At 41.2% G+C, this 20,091-nt stretch overlaps 1 protein-coding gene across 1 annotated transcript in view; it reads right to left on the bottom strand.

The window, feature by feature from the left end:
- ngfra (nerve growth factor receptor a (TNFR superfamily, member 16)) overlaps positions 1 to 20,091 on the bottom strand; it is a 60,071-nt gene that overhangs the window by 16,560 nt on the left and 23,420 nt on the right. Inside the window, exon 4 of the mRNA XM_057817511.1 lies at positions 86 to 329. Within this exon, the coding sequence (XP_057673494.1) occupies positions 86 to 329 (244 nt within the window). The remainder of the gene's footprint in view (positions 1 to 85; positions 330 to 20,091) is intronic.

Genomic DNA, 20,091 nt, shown 5'->3' on the forward strand with positions numbered 1-20,091 from the left:
AGGCCAAAGCTACACGAGCCACACTCAGGCTTGCTTTTGTCTCAGCTGTACTGTACTTCTGATCTTCTTTTGGCGTGCAACTGACCTCTTAAAGGCGATGTATGCCGCCAGGCCCACCACCACGGCGGCCAGGATGGAGCAGTAAATGGGGATGAGGTTCTCGTTGAAGCCGTGGCCCAAGAAGCGTGGCGAGCCGGCAGCAGGTGTGGTGGTCTCGTCGCCCGGACCGGGGCCCTCGGAACTTTCCGGGAGGAAGTAGTTGGTGAAAGTGGGCGAAGTAGGGTCTGTCTCAGTGGACATGGACGGGAAATAGGTGGGCAGCAGGGGATCTGGGTGAGGGAAGAGCAAGGAGATTTTCAGTGGACATTAGGTGCAAGCAGATTGGGGTGAAAATCTTTGAACAGGGTTTATTTTACTGTACAAAGCGCCAGAAAAGAGCGAGAAACCTTAAGTTATCCATTTGTTCAGTTAGATGAGCAATTGCTGAAATATGTTACATCGAAAAGAACATTAATTAGTTGATTAATAGGACCATGATCAAAGAAATAGTGTTAATTTGACATTTTAAAAAAATCTTGGCATAAATTTACCATTAACATCAAAACTAGTCCTTCTTTTTTGTGATAACCAAATACTGTTTTGCATTAAAGAAGAAGCATTAGCAGCAGTATTATTCCCAGAAAATATTGTTATTTTCACATTAAAAAAACAGTTTACATGAAAACTACTCTTAATTTTATATACAGTGCCTTGCAAAAGTATTCGGCCCCCTTGAATCTTGCAACCTTTCGCCACATTTCAGGCTTCAAACATAAAGATATGAAATTTAATTTTTTTGTCAAGAATCAACAACAAGTGGGACACAATCGTGAAGTGGAACAACATTTATTGGAAAATTTAAACTTTTTTAACAAATAAAAAACTGAAAAGTGGGGCGTGCAATATTATTCGGCCCCCTTGCGTTAATACTTTGTAGCGCCACCTTTTGCTCCAATTACAGCTGCAAGTCGCTTGGGGTATGTTTCTATCAGTTTTGCACATCGAGAGACTGACATTCTTGCCCATTCTTCCTTGCAAAACAGCTCGAGCTCAGTGAGGTTGGATGGAGAGTGTTTGTGAACAGCAGCCTTCAGCTCTTTCCACAGATTCTCGATTGGATTCAGGTCTGGACTTTGACTTGGCCATTCTAACACCTGGATACGTTTATTTTTTAACCATTCCATTGTAGATCTGGCTTTATGTTTTGGATCATTGTCCTGCTGGAAGATAAATCTCCGTCCCAGTCTCAGGTCTTGTGCAGATACCAACAGGTTTTCTTCCAGAATGTTCCTGTATTTGGCTGCATCCATCTTCCCGTCAATTTTAACCATCTTCCCTGTCCCTGCTGAAGAAAAGCAGGCCCAAACCATGATGCTGCCACCACCATGTTTTACATTGGGGATGGTGTGTTCAGGGTGATGAGCTGTGTTGCTTTTACGCCAAACATATCGTTTTGCATTGTGGCCAAAAAGTTCAATTTTGGTTTCATCTGACCAGAACACCTTCTTCCACATGTTTAGTGTGTCTCCCAGGTGGCTTGTGGCAAACTTTAAACGAGACTTTTTATGGATATCTTTGAGAAATGGCTTTCTTCTTGCCACTCTTCCATAAAGGCCAGATTTGTGCAGTGTACGACTGATTGTTCTCCTATGGACAGACTCTCCCACCTCAGCTGTAGATCTCTGCAGTTCATCCAGAGTGATCATGGGCCTCTTGGCTGCATCTCTGATCAGTTTTCTCCTTGTTTGAGAAGAAAGTTTGGAAGGACGGCCGGGTCTTGGTAGATTTGCAGTGGTCTGATGCTCCTTCCATTTCAATATGATGGCTTGCACAGTGCTCCTTGAGATGTTTAAAGCTTGGGAAATCTTTTTGTATCCAAATCCGGCTTTAAACCTCTCCACAACAGTATCTCAGACCTGCCTGGTGTGTTTCTTGGTTTTCATAATGCTCTCTGCACTTTAAACAGAACCCTGAGACTATCACAGAGCAGGTGCATTTATACGGAGACTTGATTACACACAGGTGGATTCTATTTATCATCATCGGTCATTTAGGACAACATTGGATCATTCAGAGATCCTCACTGAACTTCTGGAGTGAGTTTGCTGCACTGAAAGTAAAGGGGCCGAATAATATTGCACGCCCCACTTTTCAGTTTTTTATTTGTTAAAAAAGTTTAAATTATCCAATAAATGTTGTTCCACTTCACGATTGTGTCCCACTTGTTGTTGATTCTTGACAAAAAAATTAAATTTCATATCTTTATGTTTGAAGCCTGAAATGTGGCGAAAGGTTGCAAGATTCAAGGGGGTCGAATACTTTTGCAAGGCACTGTACAAACCAACCTTCTTAAAGCAATACTGAGTAACTTTTCAACCTTTACAAAATATTTTCATAACATTTGTGATACTATATGTTATATTTTGAGGGGGTTTGTATCGCTTTGAGCGGACTGACAACTAGTTGACTGATACCTCTTTTGTATTTTGAAGGGGTCTGTATCGCTTTGACCGGCACTAATTAACTTTGAGGAGGGTGTCAGGAACCCTGCCACGCAAAAAAAAAACTACAAATGTGCTGACTGTTTTACGACATATGTCACTTCCCACTTTGCCCATTCATTATAAAGACAGAAGTCGATGCAAACGCTTTCGCGCCAATTCTGCAAAGATGGCAGAGCAATAAAAGAAACAAAAAGTTTTGTCTAAAGACAAAAAAAGGGAGGCTACCAGCTACCAGGATTTAATAAACTAAGGCTACGTCTACACTATGACAGATAATTTTCTCCAGGATATTTTGCCAACTTTTTTTTTACCTGTCCACACTTACGTTTAAGGTGCGTTTAAGCCCCCCCCCGCTTCTGCAAGGTACGCCAATATTTGCACAAACTAAGCATGCGTAGAAAGGAGCAGCCTCATATGTTACGTCATCGCCCGTGCGGTTCACCTCTGAACTGGAAACTCATTACTCGCCGGTGGCAAATTTCGAAACTATTCAACCTTCTCTAGACTGTCATTATTTTGTGATCGCTGTTTTTTTTTTTTTTTTTTTTTTTTTTTTTGGGAACGCAATTGAAAACATCACGCAGGAGTGAGAGTGAAGGGGGAGCACGCTCGGCTTTTACGAGCAGTCACCGAGTTAGTTGTGATTGAAATTAATCTTTACAAAACAATGAAAGCCTGACATTGTTACTTGGGATGTTACAATCGATGCTAAGCTGCGGTCTCACCACTTGGACAAAAAACAAAATAGAAGCATATCGTGTGGTGCTGCGTATACAGTGTTGTCAGAAACGTGTTACTAAGTAACGCGTTACTGTAATCTGATTACTTTCTTTCAGTAGCAAGCAATCTAACGCGTTAGTTTTTCCGAGCCAGTAATCTGATTAAAGTTAGTTTCCTCAGTAACTGTGCGTTACTATTTTGTTTTTGCCTCATACTGTATGTAGAATGAACAATACTGTAGTCATGTACGAAGAGCATTTGAATAGAAAATACCGCATTTGAGTTTGGGAGTGACATCACATCTCACGTTTTCTCATTGGAAAAAAATGGGTCACGTGCAGTACCATGCTGTATGCGCGCCGTCTGCCACATAGCCTGGCTATCAGGATGCTAACAGTAAAGGAGCCGGAGAGATACAACAAACGGCTGCATTTGCTCACTGGAGATACAGCCATTACTTCACATATCCGTCCAGTAAAGATGACAAAAATATCTCCGTGCATTGCAAACTCTGCGCTGGCTCAGATGGACTGTCGACCGCCATATACTCGACATCCAATTCAACAAGGAAGCACTTGAAATTACAGCACAACCGTGCCGCGAAAAAAACTCAAAACAAGACGACAGGTGACGAGCCAGCCAGCAACTAGCCTTTATAATATGTGTAATTATGTACATTTTATAGTTAGTTAGAGTTTGTAATCGTAGGCGGAGTTTTACATTTGCGGGACTGGGGGGAGAAGCATGTTGAAGACTGAAATGAAAGTCAAAAGTTTGGACACACTTCATAATTTTTGCGTTTTATATATTTTCACTGCTATTGTAAATTCTCACTGAAGACATCAAAACTATGAACGAATATGTGGAATGGCAAAAAAAGTGAAATAACTGAAAACAGGTTTTGTATTCTACATCCTTCAAAGTATCCACCTTTGAGGTGTCTCCAAACTTTTGGCCAATACTGTACAGTATATATATACTGTACATATACATACACACACACACACACACACACACACACATCTTGATACTGTTCGAGTTTAATCAGCTGTTCAAGTTGTTGTTGGTAGCGTTTGAAAGCTTAGGTTTAAATAAATTCTAAATATCCATCTTGCCTCCTCTGGTGTAGTTTTGGCTAAGCAAAGCAAAGGATAGTCTCAAGGTGCTAGTCACATGATCTGTTCGAAAAATGATTTTGACCCTTTATGAAAACTGTACGTTGTAGGATTTTTGTTCATTTCATATATTTTTGTTGTTTTATTGCTTTACAACTTTTATAGACAACATTTTAATGGCTAGGTCTTTATTTCAAAGGGGAAGTTCAGAATTTTTTACATTAGGCTTAATCTTCAAGTTGGCAGGGGTACAATTAAGTTGATTTGAAGTTGATTTGAACAAATTCCGTGCAGTTTGTCAGTTATTTGTTAATTTTAAGGCTCCAGGATGGCTAAGCTAGGGCGAGTCAATGGTGGTTGAAATCAACTCCATCGACTAATTAAACCCCCGCTAACTCAAAGATTAAGCCTTATGTGAAAAACTCAATTACACGTGATGAAATGGTTCTGTTATTTTTATGTTGAGGCAGCAAAAGGAGAAAAATTGGTCAAAAGTAACTGATAAGTTACTTTTAAAGTAACTTAGTTACTTTAATAATAAAGTAATCAGTAAAGTAACTAGATTACTTGTATGAAGTGTAATCAGTAATCAGTAATTAAATTACTTTTTTAAGTAATCCGTGACAACACTGTGCGTATTTCTCCTGGAAGTCGCAACCAGGAGTGGTTGTGCATAACAGTGGCGATCCTGGAAGTGGCGACAGTTTTGACAGGCAGAAATGTCATGGAAAAAACTGATCACAAGCCTCTTTGACTTGGGATACCAGGCAGGTCACTTTTCGGAGTTTAATTTACCTCTACGCATTTTTATTTTCTCATGTTCGATCGGCATTGAGTTGGTAGGAGCCAGCCCCGCAGCTGGCTGATCGGAGACAACGCGGGAGACGAGCTCTATAAAAAACACTAATCTCCACGTCATGCACGATGGGAGGACCACAAATGGGCGCTGAATTGAAGCATATTATTGAAACATCGTTTGTAGGTTCAAGAAAAATGTGTGGAAAAGAAAAGAGGAGCAGGAAGGTCATGTCATGATCGTCCCCCTCCACTGTTTACGATGCCATCATGCCGCACTGAAAATGGCGACGGCATGATGTCACTTCCTTAGTATCCGATTGTTGTACGGAGACAGCAGTCCATATTAAGTAGCGGTTAATATTACCCGCCTACATTATCCGTCTAACTAATCTGGATAATAGGCATACTAGTGTAGCCGACATGCCATATGGTCCTTCTAATTACACGTTTAAGGCCATTATCCGTCCTAGTGTAGCTGTAGCCTAAGCCACACGGGTGCTAGCCGTCATATTCTATTGTTTAGACACAACTGGATTAAATTCCTTATTACTATTCATCCTTCACACAGCCACTGGAAACAAAAATGATTTTTAATCCATCTGCAGGTGACCGGGAGATTGTTTTTTAATTGATTGATTGATTGATGATTTTACGACACCAGGCAGGTATGCGCTGGTCCTTATGGGAAACGCAGTCTTACTTCAGGCAAAACACTACCTCTACTGTCCGCCATCACTAAAATCGACTAAAACTGAAAAGGTACCAAGTGTTGCTTTAAATACTTAGTTCTATATTTGGAAAACACTGATAGAAGAATTTGGGGAGGGGGGATGCTTTTAACTAGCCTGGCTCTGCCAGACTATTCTCCCTGTATTTTTCAAACACTGATAGTATAGTCTGGAAACCATCCCATTAACGGCCTTTTCGAGCAGGTACAAAATCAATCGACAAATCAGATTCGTTTTTTTTGCGTGACGTGTTCTTCACGAGCGCGTCGAAAGTCGTCTCTTCAGCAGCACAGATGGTGAACGGCAGAGCCGAGAATATGTTCCAATCCACGGTAAAATCAGTTTTAAATGACCAAAAACACATCGACACGAGTCATTGACAACAGTCTGTCTCGCGCTAGCCATGTCGAATAAACTCCGCTCTCTTCGTATGTTTACTTCCGCGCGCAAGTCCATCGTCCTGCGGTCGCCATTTTACTAACGTCACGTCTGCCCGTCGCTGATTGGTCCACTCCGCTGTCTGTTTGCTGTGGCTTGCTCCGCCCTGGAAATTGTTTCCGTGGGAATGGTGGCCAGACTCAATAGCTGGAACAGCGTTGAGTCTGGTGTACCAGGCTAGCTTTTAACTATCCATACAAACTATAGTTGATTTATTCGGCAATAAAATGATTGTTAAGGTTTAATAACTTAAAATTCAGTTCACAGTTTACAATAACAAATAAAACATACAATGGGCAGATAAAACTACCCTTAGTTTTAAATGAAAACTAGAATTTGTCAGTTTTGCAGTAAAAACAAAATACTGTCCGTCATCTAATTAGTCAACTGTAGTTGCTAAGGCAATTCGTCTTTGTGGCAGCATAGCCTTTTGCCCCCACGGAATTAGAATAGCAGCAAATTCTCCCTTTCAACGGGTGGCTGTGTGTTAAATAATGGCTGTAATCAAAATGCTCTAGGAATGAGATCTTTCATTTTTGCAGCAGCACTTTTTTGTCGCAGATGTTTTTAAGTTCTGCCTGTGATGTTGCACAAAGGAAGTGTTTCTCATAGATCCCTCTCAGCCCCCCACCCCCCCACCCCCCCCACCCCCCCAACATTGCAGCCTGAATCAGGACTGTATGGATTAATGGATTAGGATAGGGGTGGGTGTCTTGAGGAGGGCATGAGCTTGGCCAAGGGAATGTCTGGTTCCTGTCACCCAGTTAATGATTGGTCGTAGTTTCCATGTTCCCGCAGCACAATGAGCGCTGCGGGCGTCCACCATTAAAGTCCAGTGTGTTGAAGCTGTCGGGCCTGCTTCTGATTCCTTCCCCCTCAGGGCTCTGGTCTGCCAGAACCCTCGAGTGTGAAGAAGTTGGAGAAAAGGAGGGTTGGTGGGGGACTGCTCCTCATTAGCCCTGAGCTGGAGCATGAGGGATTAACCCTACGAAACCTCCCCAGAGTTCTTCAAAGCCATAGACGGCAACGCTCCAACTATGCTTTAACAGTGTGCAATTTTTGTGGTTTGGATCAGTTACAGAAGACACACAACACATTTGCATCCCAATTTCCTACAGTTATCCCATAAAGGTCTGCAACTTCCAGTTAACAGTTTTACATAAATCAACCTGAAATACTGTATTTTCTATTTCACATTCCTGGCCTGTCCTTTTACATTTTAAGGAATTGACAGTGCTGGAAGACTTTGCAAGTGACAGTGCTGGAAGACTTTGCTGAGTATCTCAATGAAAATGCATGCATGAAGTTTGGCCGCTCTTGATTATTAGATTACTGGATTAAAATATAGACATCATCAGAACCAGAATAAGAGATGTCATTTGCAACTGAATTACAATTATTTTTACGGTTTAAAAAAAATGCTCTTAACTCATTTGCTCCCAAAAATGTATAAATAAGTTGTATTTTTAATTGTTTCAGCGTACGTTTTGTTTTTACAAGAGACAACTCTGGGTTCTGATTCAATTTAGCTCCAAAGCACAGAGTTGAAAATCCATTTTAAAGGGATCCTCTATTTTTAAGACAAGTAATTCTTAAAAGATAAATGTTAGTATGAGTTATAATAATTTGATATTAAAACCCCTCTTAATGTTTTTGTTTTAATTAAGTTTGTAAAATTATTTTAAGTGATAGGTCGCCATTCTTGTTACGTCGCAGTACGTGACGTCACTGGTCCCGTTGCCGAAATTCCAGCGTGTCACTCGTTAGCTTTCCCAACATGTCGTCAGTTCTACCCTTCCTATTTGAACCAGATCTGAAAAGTGAAGAGCAGGACAGCACTGTCGGTCGTTCACAAGACGAGCTTCAGGGAAAAATGAGTGCAGCAAATACCTGATAAGACAAAAGTTGGGCAAAACTGGTGATGCGAGAGTATGTATGCTGTTTGGAACTCCGGTTGGGAGTGAGAGTGTATGCTGTCCGGTTTTATTAGCAGATATTCAAGGTAAGCATATTGCGTTTTAAAACTTATCCCAATATAATTATGTCGATTGTTAGCATCCAGAGCTGTCGTGTGCTTTACATACAGTACAGGCCAAAGAGCACACCTTGTGTAATCCTTGTCTTGTACATTGTAACGCGTGGTAGCTAGGATATGTGTATAAAAGTACCAAAAAGGGGAGAAGCTTCCTCTATGCACATTTATTCACAAAAAATAATATTTCCACCTTGACCACTCTTCACTCGGGAGTTCAGTAGTAAGCAAACACGCGTTCCGTGACAAACTCCAACATTGTTGTGAGGTCCACGTCAGAGTCACTGTCGTCACTGTAGTGCCATAGTGCTTTAATTATTTAGTATGATTTGGGGAAAACTCCCACGAAGAATAGTCAACATAAAAGATAGCAATAGTAATCCAAATCTGCGTTCTTAACTCACTCGAAGATCCAGGAATCAAAAAAATGGACAGATCCGAAACTAATATTGCAGACGTGGTGGGACCGTCGGATCCAGAAAATAGACGGATCCCTTACTTGACTGAGGATCCAGGAAAAATGTTCGGGCACCAGTTGTGACGCGTCGTGGGTAGGGTACGTGCATACAGGGACCAAAATGGGGGAGAAGCTTCCACGTATGCACATTTATTCACTAAAAATAATAATTCCACCTTGACCACTCACTTCACTCCCCTTGTTTCCATTTGACTGGAAATTGCATCCAAAAGCAGCACATCGTGGCATTTTACTTCGTAAGTTTAGGCATCAATATGCAATTGTTTAATACGCTACAAACTTGGAAAGATCCCAATTACGTCATCACTGCGAGCCCGCAAACCATGGCGTCAACTAACGGTCAAAATATGGACTAAATATTATAAAATATTGCCTGGATTTAACATTTTATGTGTTTCTAACAACATATTTTAGTACAAGAGAACAATTGTGGTTTATTAGAGCCTACATGTATTTAAATTAGAGGATCACTTTAAAGCAATAAAACTCGCCACTGGATGGCAGTAGCGCATTTGGTAAGACCCGCAACCCGATTCAACGGCAACGAAGGGCCGGCGAAGACGACAGAATGGAGAACAACCTAGAGGACGCCCGGGATGCCAGGCGCTGGACGACCGAGCAGAACGACCGGGACCACCAGTGCGTAGGACGATGCCGTTGAGTCTGTGCTGCTCGGCGAGGAGACCCCGCAGAGACTAAAAAAAATCCATCTTTATGAAACAGGCGGCGATAAGGGAAAAGTTTACCTGGATGTCGCGGCGACAACAGCGTCATCTCTCAGTTAGTTATGTGTAAATAAATTGTTACTTTGCAATCAAAAGCTTTAGTTGTCTTGTTAGGGCCCGAGCACCAACATGGTGTGAAGGCCCCATTGTTTTGCAAAGGATTAGTTTTATTCTTTCTTCATGGCAAATGAAAATGGCCCATTTGGAGGTCTTAACATGCTCAAAAACTCACCAAAATTTGCACAAACATGTGGATTCGCGAAAATTTGGATAATTTGGCAACGTTGTGAAAAAAATGTCAAAAAATGGCTCAGTGGCGCCCCCTGGAATTTCTTTAAAAAGGCCTCTCCATTTAGGTTTTTTCAACATAGAGCGATGACATTTGGGGAGTCGATACCTTGGGCCAAAATGCTTCAAAAAGTCTCTTGCACCCATATTCCAAACCCAACAGAAAATCGGGTATTTTGGTTTGAATATTGAAAAACATGCCATTTTTGTCGAAAACCAGGGTGCACGTTTGAAACCATTGCGCCGAGGCAGTTAGTTGGATCCTCTTCAAAATTGGTGAGACTCTTCATGAGACATATGAGATGTTAAGTTATCAAAATGGTCATGGGCCTGACCTGGGCAGAGTACCAAAGTCGGGTTTATTTGGGGATTAGGGTTTAGGGTTAGGGCTTCTTCAGGGCAAAAGAAAATGGCCAATTTGAAGTTCTGAACATGCTCGAAAACTCACTAAAATTTGCACATATCAAAATGGTGAGTTTTCATTCACGGGCTGACCTGTGCGGGGCGTTTTTTTTGTGTTAGGTTTAGGGTTAGGGTTTAGGGCTCACACTCTGTTACGTCTGTGGGAGAAAAAAAAATACTATGTACTTTTCAATGACATATATTAGGGATAAAACTATTTCTTCTGTGGGAGAAAAAAATACTGTGTACTTTTCAATGAAATATATTAGGGATAAACTGGCTCATCTGATGACAGCAGTGAAGAACTGTTTTGACTCATTAAGGCTGTTGCTTCACACTCTGCTACTTTTTCTGTAGGAGAAAAAAAGATACGATGTATTTTTCATCGTGCCAAAGTCGATGGGGTGCCAAAGTCGGACATTTTTTCGACAAAACACCAAAATTCAGAAAATGACTAATAACTCCCCCATACTACGTTCAATCTTTTTCATATTTGGCATGTACGTGATGTATCCCAGCCTGAACTCGACTTCATTGAAATATCACCCATTAGGCCTGGCGCCCCCTGCTGGGAACAGGAAATGGCCTTTTTTACAAGACCAACTCCTCCTCGAAAGGAAAAAACCTAATGACCCCCCAAAAAAATAATCGAAAAGAAGGTGGAGAAATCAGCACAGGACTCCCGAGGGCCCGTTGAGTCCTGCTTGCAGGGCTAGTTGTTTATATTATTTTGTGAAAGGAAAACATTATTCAGATTTTTGGGATGTAACTAAAGCAAAAAATAGCCGTGTTAAGGTCAAAGTTATGTTTAAAATGTATGCTTTCAAAAAAAGGTCAATTTCTCTGTTTTTTCATTAGAAATTGGAAAATTGCTCAAACTAAGCTATTTTCTACTGTTGATATCTAAAGAATGGAAAAGGATATGACCTTACTTTTTTCCTACTGAAAAAAGAGAGTCTAATCTTTCTTTTGATGGGTTCCATGTTTATATAGCAATAGAACAGAATTTTCTGTGGGCCCTGCAAAATCAGTCAAAATCCAGTAAAACGGCCAGGAGCCAAGGGCCTTGCTCCGGTGAAAATGGCTGGGAGTGAATGAGTTGACAGAATTACATAAAAGGAGTTATACCCGTTGATTTGTTAACTCATTTCTTCCCATTGACAAGGATATATGTCCAATTCATTCAAACTAGGACGAATGAGTGCATGCTCATGTTTCCGTGTCATTGATAGAGCTAAAAATCCAATCAGTTTTGAGTGGGAGGCTGCCAGCCGTCACAGTCCAAATGGATTGGACGTCTACTGCCATCACTGGCAGTCAATCAGTTAAGGCTGTTAGCTACTTTTAGAGTATGAAGTTCGGTCGTCCAAGAGGGACTCAGGGTCGAACTGCTACTCCTCCACTTTGAGATCAGCCAGCTGAGGTGGCTCGGACATCTGGTTCGGATGCCTCATGGACGTCTCGCTGGGGAGAGGTGTTCCGGATATGTCCCACCAGCGGGAGGCCGAGGACACGCTGGAGAGACTTTGTCTCTCGGCTGGCCTGGGAACACCTTGGGATCCCGCCGGAGAAGCGGGTTGAAGTGGGTGGGGAGAGGGAAGTCTGGGCTTCCCTGCTAAAGCTGCTGCCCCCGTAACCCGACTCCAGATTATGCGGTAGATAATGGATGGACGGACATATGGATGGATGGAGCCACTTTTTCTTACGAATGCCTGAAATACAGTTAATTAGATCCCAATTTCATCCAAGGAGCTGAGTTAGCGTGCAACTTCCTTATGTGTCATTTGCCGAGCAAGCAAACAATGCAATGCAATGTGCCAACCTTAAGCGTTCTTTTATGTGGTCCCAAACATGTCATGTGTCCTCTTCTGTTTCCACTTTGTAATTGAATTGCTGAGTTGTTTACACACAGACACAGCCTCTGGCTTCCCGCCGGGGGCGCGTCAGAGCTGCAGCTCGGTGCTGTATATCAAGCAACGAAAAGAAAAAGACACCCTCACGGTGGTTGATGACGGGGCATTCCTGCCTGCACTCCGTATCGGTTTACTGAACGGGTAGAAAATATCCTTTGCAGACAGCGAGGCATCATACACGAGTCTATTTAAAGTTATTGATTGGTCCCCAAAAAATAGCACGAAGGGTGCGTTTCATGACCTTTCCGCCGTGCATCGTCAGGTTTCTTGTGCTCGGCTCATGCATCATATCGCTAATGCGCATCCGGCTAACCCTATTAACGTAGTAACACAAGCTGGCAAATGGAATAAAATGAAAGTGTATTAACATTGTTCCTAATGTCTTTCTGCATCCATGCAACTACACTGTTACTTTGAGTTGACCAAGCTTGCAATTCAAAAATTGTTTCTCATCCCCCTTTCCCACTGAAACTAGTGGGTCAACACACGTTTTTTCCAACCCGATGCAACCCACTAGCAATTGGCATTTGGCACCTTTCCCATTGACAAAAAAAGCCGTGTCTTTTTTTTTCACCCGTCTAACCCCCCACCCCTCCTCAGCCGTATGTAAGGTTACATGACATCACCACGCTAAGATGAACGTCGACAAGTGCGACCGAATTCATTCAGTTCAAGGAAGTAAACAATGCAGAGCAACATGGAAGCCTCCTTTCCGTTTGTGTTCTCTGTTTTCATGCTTTTTACTGCCCTCAAAATGGTCGAAATGCAGCAAAGGATCAACACTCTGCTTGTGCTGAGGCAACGTAGGCGACGTGAATTCTTCTTCTTCTACTAGCTTTGTTGTTAGCGTCAACGTAACTACGGTTGTGGGGCGTGTTAAACGGGAAGCGATTGGCACATTGTTATAATGCATCACGTAAGAGCCTACGTCACCACATAGATTAGGGTGTTGACCGCTGACCCGGGGTTTTGCTTTCACACTGCATGATGATCAGAGCCGAGGTGATTTTAACGCGGGTCGCTTGGCGGGTTTATTGACACGGGTCGAGGCGGGTCGCTGCACCTTTCCCACTGCCACCAAAAGCCGATTGTTAGTGGGTTGGCATGGGTTTTTTGGCCAGTGGGAAAGGGGTATCACATCAATTTTACCCAGTTGAAATGCCTAGAATTCATTCCAGCACCCCAAATTATCCATACAAACTACAGTTGTTTTATTCTGGACTTTTTTTCTACAAGCTAATTACTCTACCGGACCCGATGGATGAAACATGGCTGCATACCTCAGTAGGGGTTCAATGCAGGTTTATCTATTTATTGGATTTCCGCTGGCTCATGAAACAACCCAGTGAGACGTGTTTATGAGCAGGGTGTGGACCTAAGAACGTCTTGTGTGGAGCTCCACATCAGGCTACACAATGATGTCTTTATTAGGCCCCCTGGAGAACACTCGCCCCTATGTGGGTACAACGCCTCATCCGACTCATCCCTGCTTCCTTTCCAAAGGAAGGGTAGCGGACAGAGGAGGGGAGTGTTGATGAACAGAGGAGCTGCTATCCAGGTTTCTAATTAGCTGAAGATGCACAATGGGCGCCGGCCAAGAAGGGGGAAAGTGATATGAAGGGTAAAGTTGGATAGGACAGACAGCACCTGCTGGCTGTGAGATTACATTGATGCCCAGGTCTTAATTATTCTTTAAGCTAATTCTTTATGTTTTCTGGTTATAGCGTCCTGACACGAGGGTTTTGTCGAAGTAATGACAGGTGTCGAAAGTCTGCTTCAAGGACGTTAATTGATGTGTGACTTGAGTGGTTTGTCAAGAATAATCTTTTAAAGCCTGAGCACTTGGTGTTGCAAAGGTCTTGCTGCTAATAATAATTCTTAGCCTTTTGGGGCCATTAATATGCATGAAAACTCAGCGATTTATGCATATATCAATTTTGACCCGATGCTCTTGCCTTAAAGTCAAATAGCCTGCAATTAAGGATTACATTATTTTGTGTTTGGGTTATTTGACCGTGCTTTGATCAGACAGGCTTTGGTTTGTGAACAGCTCCCCAAACAAAGAGCCGGAACAATACTTATTGCACAGTACGATGATTATACAGTGATCCCTCATTTTTCGTGGTTAATTGGGACCAAAATCCGTCGTGATAAGTGAAAAACCGCAAAGTAGCATCCCCCCGCTGTACCCACTTATCCTTTTTTGTGTGTTCAATGTGTTTAATGTATTTATTCAGATTTTAGCATTGGAAAGAGATACATATCAGACATGTTTTTTCACTTTAAAAAAAAAAAATTTTTTTTACCAAATTTCAATAAAAAATAAATAAAAACCTTTATGTATAGACATATTTTAATAAATGGTTTTACGCACTTCAAGTGTAATAATTATGATAAGTGTTAAACATGTTACTGTCCCTTCAAATTATTTTTAACCCTTTAATGCCTGCAATATGAAACATTTGTCAGAGAATCACAAAATTTGAAAAATAAGGTCTTAATGAAACCTTTTTTTCAAATTTGTAAAAAAGAAAAAAATAATATGTGTAATAAGTGCTGTAATGTTTATAACCCTTGCTAAATCCTGTTTTTTTTCTCATGGAACCTGCAGATCCATGAGTTGACTAGCATCCTTTTTTTTTTTTTTTTTTTTTTTTTTTGAGGAAAGATATTTCAAAATTCCGACTTGGTCTCAAAATGTGATACATTTGGCAAGAAGTTGTTAAACAAGAATAAAGTATAAAATGCGTGTCTTTATTAAATGCTTCATTGAGTGAGTCCACTCAAATCCGCTCAAACTGCTCACTTACACACAATGAGTTGCCACAACAACTGCTCAACAAGCTAAACGATGATTGACGCATGCGGCACTTTGAAGTTTTGGCTTCAGAGCATCTCTGGCAAGATCAAACCTTAACGTCTGTAAATCATCGTTAACCTTAATAAGCAACTCCAGTTCACTGCCTGACCAAGAAAAGCAGCAGGAGGGAGAGTGAGACTACATGATCGGATTGGGTCAGCTCATCTGTATTTATTTACCGTAATTTTTGGACTGTAAGCCGCAACTTTTTTCCCTCCTTTTGAATCCTGCGGCCTTTTGTCCAGTGCGGCTTATTCGTTGATTTATTTGGGTGAATAGGTAACACTTTCTTTGACAGTGGATGGGCATTAATTACATTATGAAATATGTCACTAACTCCATATATGTCCAGCTCGATCTTTACATCCATTGAAAAGTGAGTTAATTTGCCGGATGAAAGGAAATAACATCTTTCATAAGTATTCATTGATGCTAATGGCAGTGTCATGTCATAGTTATGATGGTGTTATGACAGTCTTATGGTGCCACTGTCAAATAAAGTGTTACCAAATACATAACTAGCAATTAATGCAACAACTTGAACAGTAACTGAAGAAATAATTAGCACAGATCATGAATTTTGATTGTTATTTACATCTGTAGCGCTGCAATGCATGTTAGGAGGCATGTTGGACAACACCAGTGTTGACAACAGGTGGAAGCAGAGGTTCACTGTCTCCCTCAAGTGAGCAGTGATGGCCAAATGAAGCTTCTATAAGCAATGAAGCTTTGCCGCCAATTGGTTTAAAGTTTCATGGTGGTTCAATCTTATGACAATCTTATGATGCCGCTTTCAAATGTAGTGTTACCGGTTAATATCTTTTGGTGTAAATATCCTATAAAACAGTCAGGATAGCTGCGGCTTATAGTCCAGTGCGGCTTATCTACGAACACATGCCGTTTTTGTGTCAAATTTGGTGGGTCTCAGCTTAAAGTCAGGTGCACCTTACAGTCCGAAAAGTACGGTATTTAGTTTTCAATTGAAAAAAAATCTGCAATGGACTGAGGGCGCGAAGTTTGAAGCGTGAAGTCGCGAGGGATCACTGTAATGCAGGTGCATGAAGTGTTTTGTTCACTCACTTGTGATGAGTTTGATGGAACTTCATAGAGTTTAAACACATTCGCCAGGAGGAAGCATGTATGTTATTGACTTTGGATGCTCATAAAGATAGAAGAGTGTGCATCGCGGAAGCGTGGTGGTGTGGAGGTGCATGTGTGTAATTGATTTGATGGAGGTCACTCAGTGAAACCTAACCCCCGGTCACATAAATCTCATGACTTTGATCAACCCATCATCATCATCGTGAAATTGCGGCACAACGCTACGCTCTCATGTTCACACCACTTCCGGGTCCTACTTCGCCACACAGTGCCATAAATTACCAGCTTGAATTCAAAGCTTTATATAGCACTATGGCATATTTTGGGAAATATTTTCATTTCTTTAACAAGTAACGAGGTTTAAACGATATTTTTGAAGCACCCAGGAATACTGTATTTGAAATTTAAACCAAGCAAAATAATTATTGGTAATCTACAGCAGGGGTCCCCAACCGCCGGGCCGCGGACCGGTGCTGGTCTGTGGCACATTTGCTACCGAGCCGCACAGTAATGATAACTTATTAACGACTGCATTCTGCCCAAATTAACTTTGGCCCTTAACACACCAATATCCCTGTCTACTCTAGATATAATACTACAGGATAGAATGTCATCATAGAAATCCATAGATTGGACTGCTAGCAGTACATCTTGTTTTGTATTGCTATGTGCGCTTGTCCTCGATAATGACGTGTGACGCATCACATTTGTTCCCGGAAATATTTAGCCCCCACACTAGAATGACTGAAAAACAGACATCTTTGGACAGATTTTTTACGGGGAAAAGGGCACCTGACGAGCCAGAAGATGAGACTATAACCTCGAACAAAACAAAATCTATGCTACTTCCCAATCACTAAAGACCCATGAACTGCGAAGGAGTGGATTCGTGACCCGCATGTGAATAAACCGAGTGATTCGAACATGTCTGTGTAACAGGAATATTAGCTTGTAGAGATCGCCAATCACGGCGACCTTAAACGTACATTTGAGACAACGCCTACCGAGGTTCTGAATTAAAGTCATTTCGAAATAGTGATCCCTCGCTACTTCGCGCTTCAAATTTCGCAGTTTCAGTCTATCGCGGATTTTTTTTTCAGTCAAAAAAAAAATATATATATATATATATATACTGGACTGTCTCAGAAAATTAGAATACACAATATTCTAATTTTTTGAGACAGTCCTGTGTATATATACAGGACTGTCTCAGGAAATTAGAATACACAATATTCTAATTTCCTGAGACAGTCAGGAAATTAGAAAATTGTGTATTCTAATTTCCTGAGACAGTCAGGAAATTAGAATATTGTGTATTCTAATTTCCTGAGACAGTCCTGTATATATACACAGGACTGTCTCAAAAAATTAGAATATTGTGTATTCTAATTTTCTGAGACAGTCCAGTATATATATATATATATATATATATATATATATATATATATATATATATATATATATATACATACATAAAAATTTAAAATAATGGAGAAAATATGGTGTAAAATCTGCCCGTTCCCTAACAGAAGGCAAGGAGAGCCCGCCCAACTCATATTCCACCGCTCTGATTAGCTGGCCAGCATCATTCGGGAATATCGCAAGCTGATTGGCCGAGATGTTTAACCTTGCTGCTATCGAAGGAAAATGGCTCCAAAGCGTCCGCCGCCTGCTCAATCCTCTAGCAAACCCAAGAAGAAAAGAAAAATGATGCACGAGAAAGTTAAATTATTGGACATGTTTAAAGTTGGCCACAGCTATGTGTCCGTTGCACGCCATTACGGACTAAACGAATCAACTGTTCGTTACATCAAAGAAAAGGAGGCGAAAATCCGAAAGACCGCCTGAATGTCATTTTCCAGGGACACTAAGCGAGTTGTGACTCCTCGCAACAAGACAATTGTAAAAATGGAAAAAGCACTAAGAGTGTGGATATCGGACTGTCGGGAAAAGAAGGTGAGTCTCAACACAAACATGATTGGGGCAAAAGCCGAAGCGCTGTATGATAGCCTCATTCCTGAAGGAGAGTTGAATGAAGGTGGTGTTGATGCCGACTTCGACGAAGATGAACCACAGCGTAGTACAAGAGAAGGTGTTTTACATGAACGAGACTGGCCTTTTTTGGAAGAGGATGCCATCAAGAAAAATAAAGTTCACAACTCCCCATCACGATGTCCCTTGTGCGCAGGACACCTCCTGCAGAAGCTTCTCAATAAATTATCTTTATCTTCATATCCAGTGTTCTGGAGTGTTTTTCTTCATTTATCAAATTTATCAAGATCATCAGTGTGGTGAGTACATTTTGTTCATCTTATGCATGTTATTGTATATTAATATTGCATTTGCGTTTCAAACTAATGTACTGAATACACAAAAATATATGAAGAATGTAATATACATAAAATAAAATTCTCCTGTATCCAAGCAGCTGAACAGGACAGGACGCTACTTCGCGGTTTTTCACTTATCGCTGTGGGTTGTAGTCCCCATTAACTGCGAAAAATGAGGGATCACTGTATCCTGACATCGCTAAGAGAGCACTGAAAACTGTGCTAAAATTTCTAACATTGTATCTTTGTGAAGCGGGCTTCTCTCACTCTCCCATCTCGGGACCATCTCGTGTCAACGAAACAAGCTCAGGCCTCCCACTGACTGGTAAGTTGTATTTTCCCTGCACTTAACTTGACGGGGCTAAAAACAAATGTTATTTTATATTTGCTGTATTTTTCTGCCGCTCATTGCCGGTGTTCTGACAAATTTGGCATGCGTGTAACGTTAAAAATGACCGCGAATGCAGCGATTCCAAAGTACACACTACAAACTTTCTTTAAAGAAAGGAATATTAACTTACGTTTGCCATGTTAGCTGCACACAACAACCGCATGCAGCTCTCTCACTTAACGACTTCGCCGTGTCGTTAAGCATTAATTTTATGCCATATTCGTGTTGCACATGTACGTTTATGATGTAAATAGTTTTTTAGCACCGTTGGATAACATTAAGAATCCAACTAAATATAAAAGAGGGCTTTTTTTCACTGCCACAAAAGCTTTGGGAGAAAAATTTCATAAGGGTGCAAAATTTGACAGAACACCAGTCCGTGAAAAAAAGATCCAAATCACACCGGTCCGTGGTGCAAAAAGGTTGGGGACCCCTGATCTACGGGATAGTTTAAGAAATCTAACAAATTTCGGGACAGGTTCGTGATTTCTTCTAGAGACTTTTTTAAAGAACATTTTAGCAGCGGAAAGACTATTTTATTCAGGGTCTGTTTGAATGTAATGTGAGAATGGAAGGCAAATCGGTGCTTTCGAAAATAAGAGATTTTCATGTTGCCACATGAATATTTAATCAGTTTTCTGCGTTGAGGGCAGATGTTGTCGAGACAGATCTTCAAATGGCAGGAAGTGAAAGGCTTCAGCGTGAAAGAGGTCAAAGAGGAGGGAAGACATGAATGTGTTGCTCTCCCACCAAAATGAAAGTGGAAGTTGTAAATTAAGTCCTGCCCACGGGCATCAATTCGAACATGATCTGAGAGCTTCAAAGTGGACAAGCTGAAGCTCGGATGATGAAATAGCCAAGAATTCCTGATTAAAACGATCATTTTTTGAAAGCCTTGGGTACCTCGATTTAGATACAAGTTGTTGTTTTTTTCGCTCCCTGTAACTCATTAGAGAGTGCTTTGTGTCCAAAATGGCTGCTCGTAAATTAGGCCAATGTCTTTTTACTAGGTCATCCACAATAGCTGAATTGAAAGGCAAATGGGCAGCATGGTGGAGTAAGTGGTTTAGGATGTCTTTTCAAAGGATAAGTGTTAGAAAATGGTCTTTCTCTAGAACTAGCCTCACGGTTCGAGCTTCTTATAGCACCAATATTTCCTGTACGAGGACATGAAAATGTAGAAAAATGATGAACGGCTGTTTTTGATTTTGTTTTCTTTCAATGCAATG

Source organism: Corythoichthys intestinalis, chromosome 16, assembly GCF_030265065.1.
Source record: "Corythoichthys intestinalis isolate RoL2023-P3 chromosome 16, ASM3026506v1, whole genome shotgun sequence".
Classification (NCBI taxonomy): domain Eukaryota; kingdom Metazoa; phylum Chordata; class Actinopteri; order Syngnathiformes; family Syngnathidae; genus Corythoichthys; species Corythoichthys intestinalis.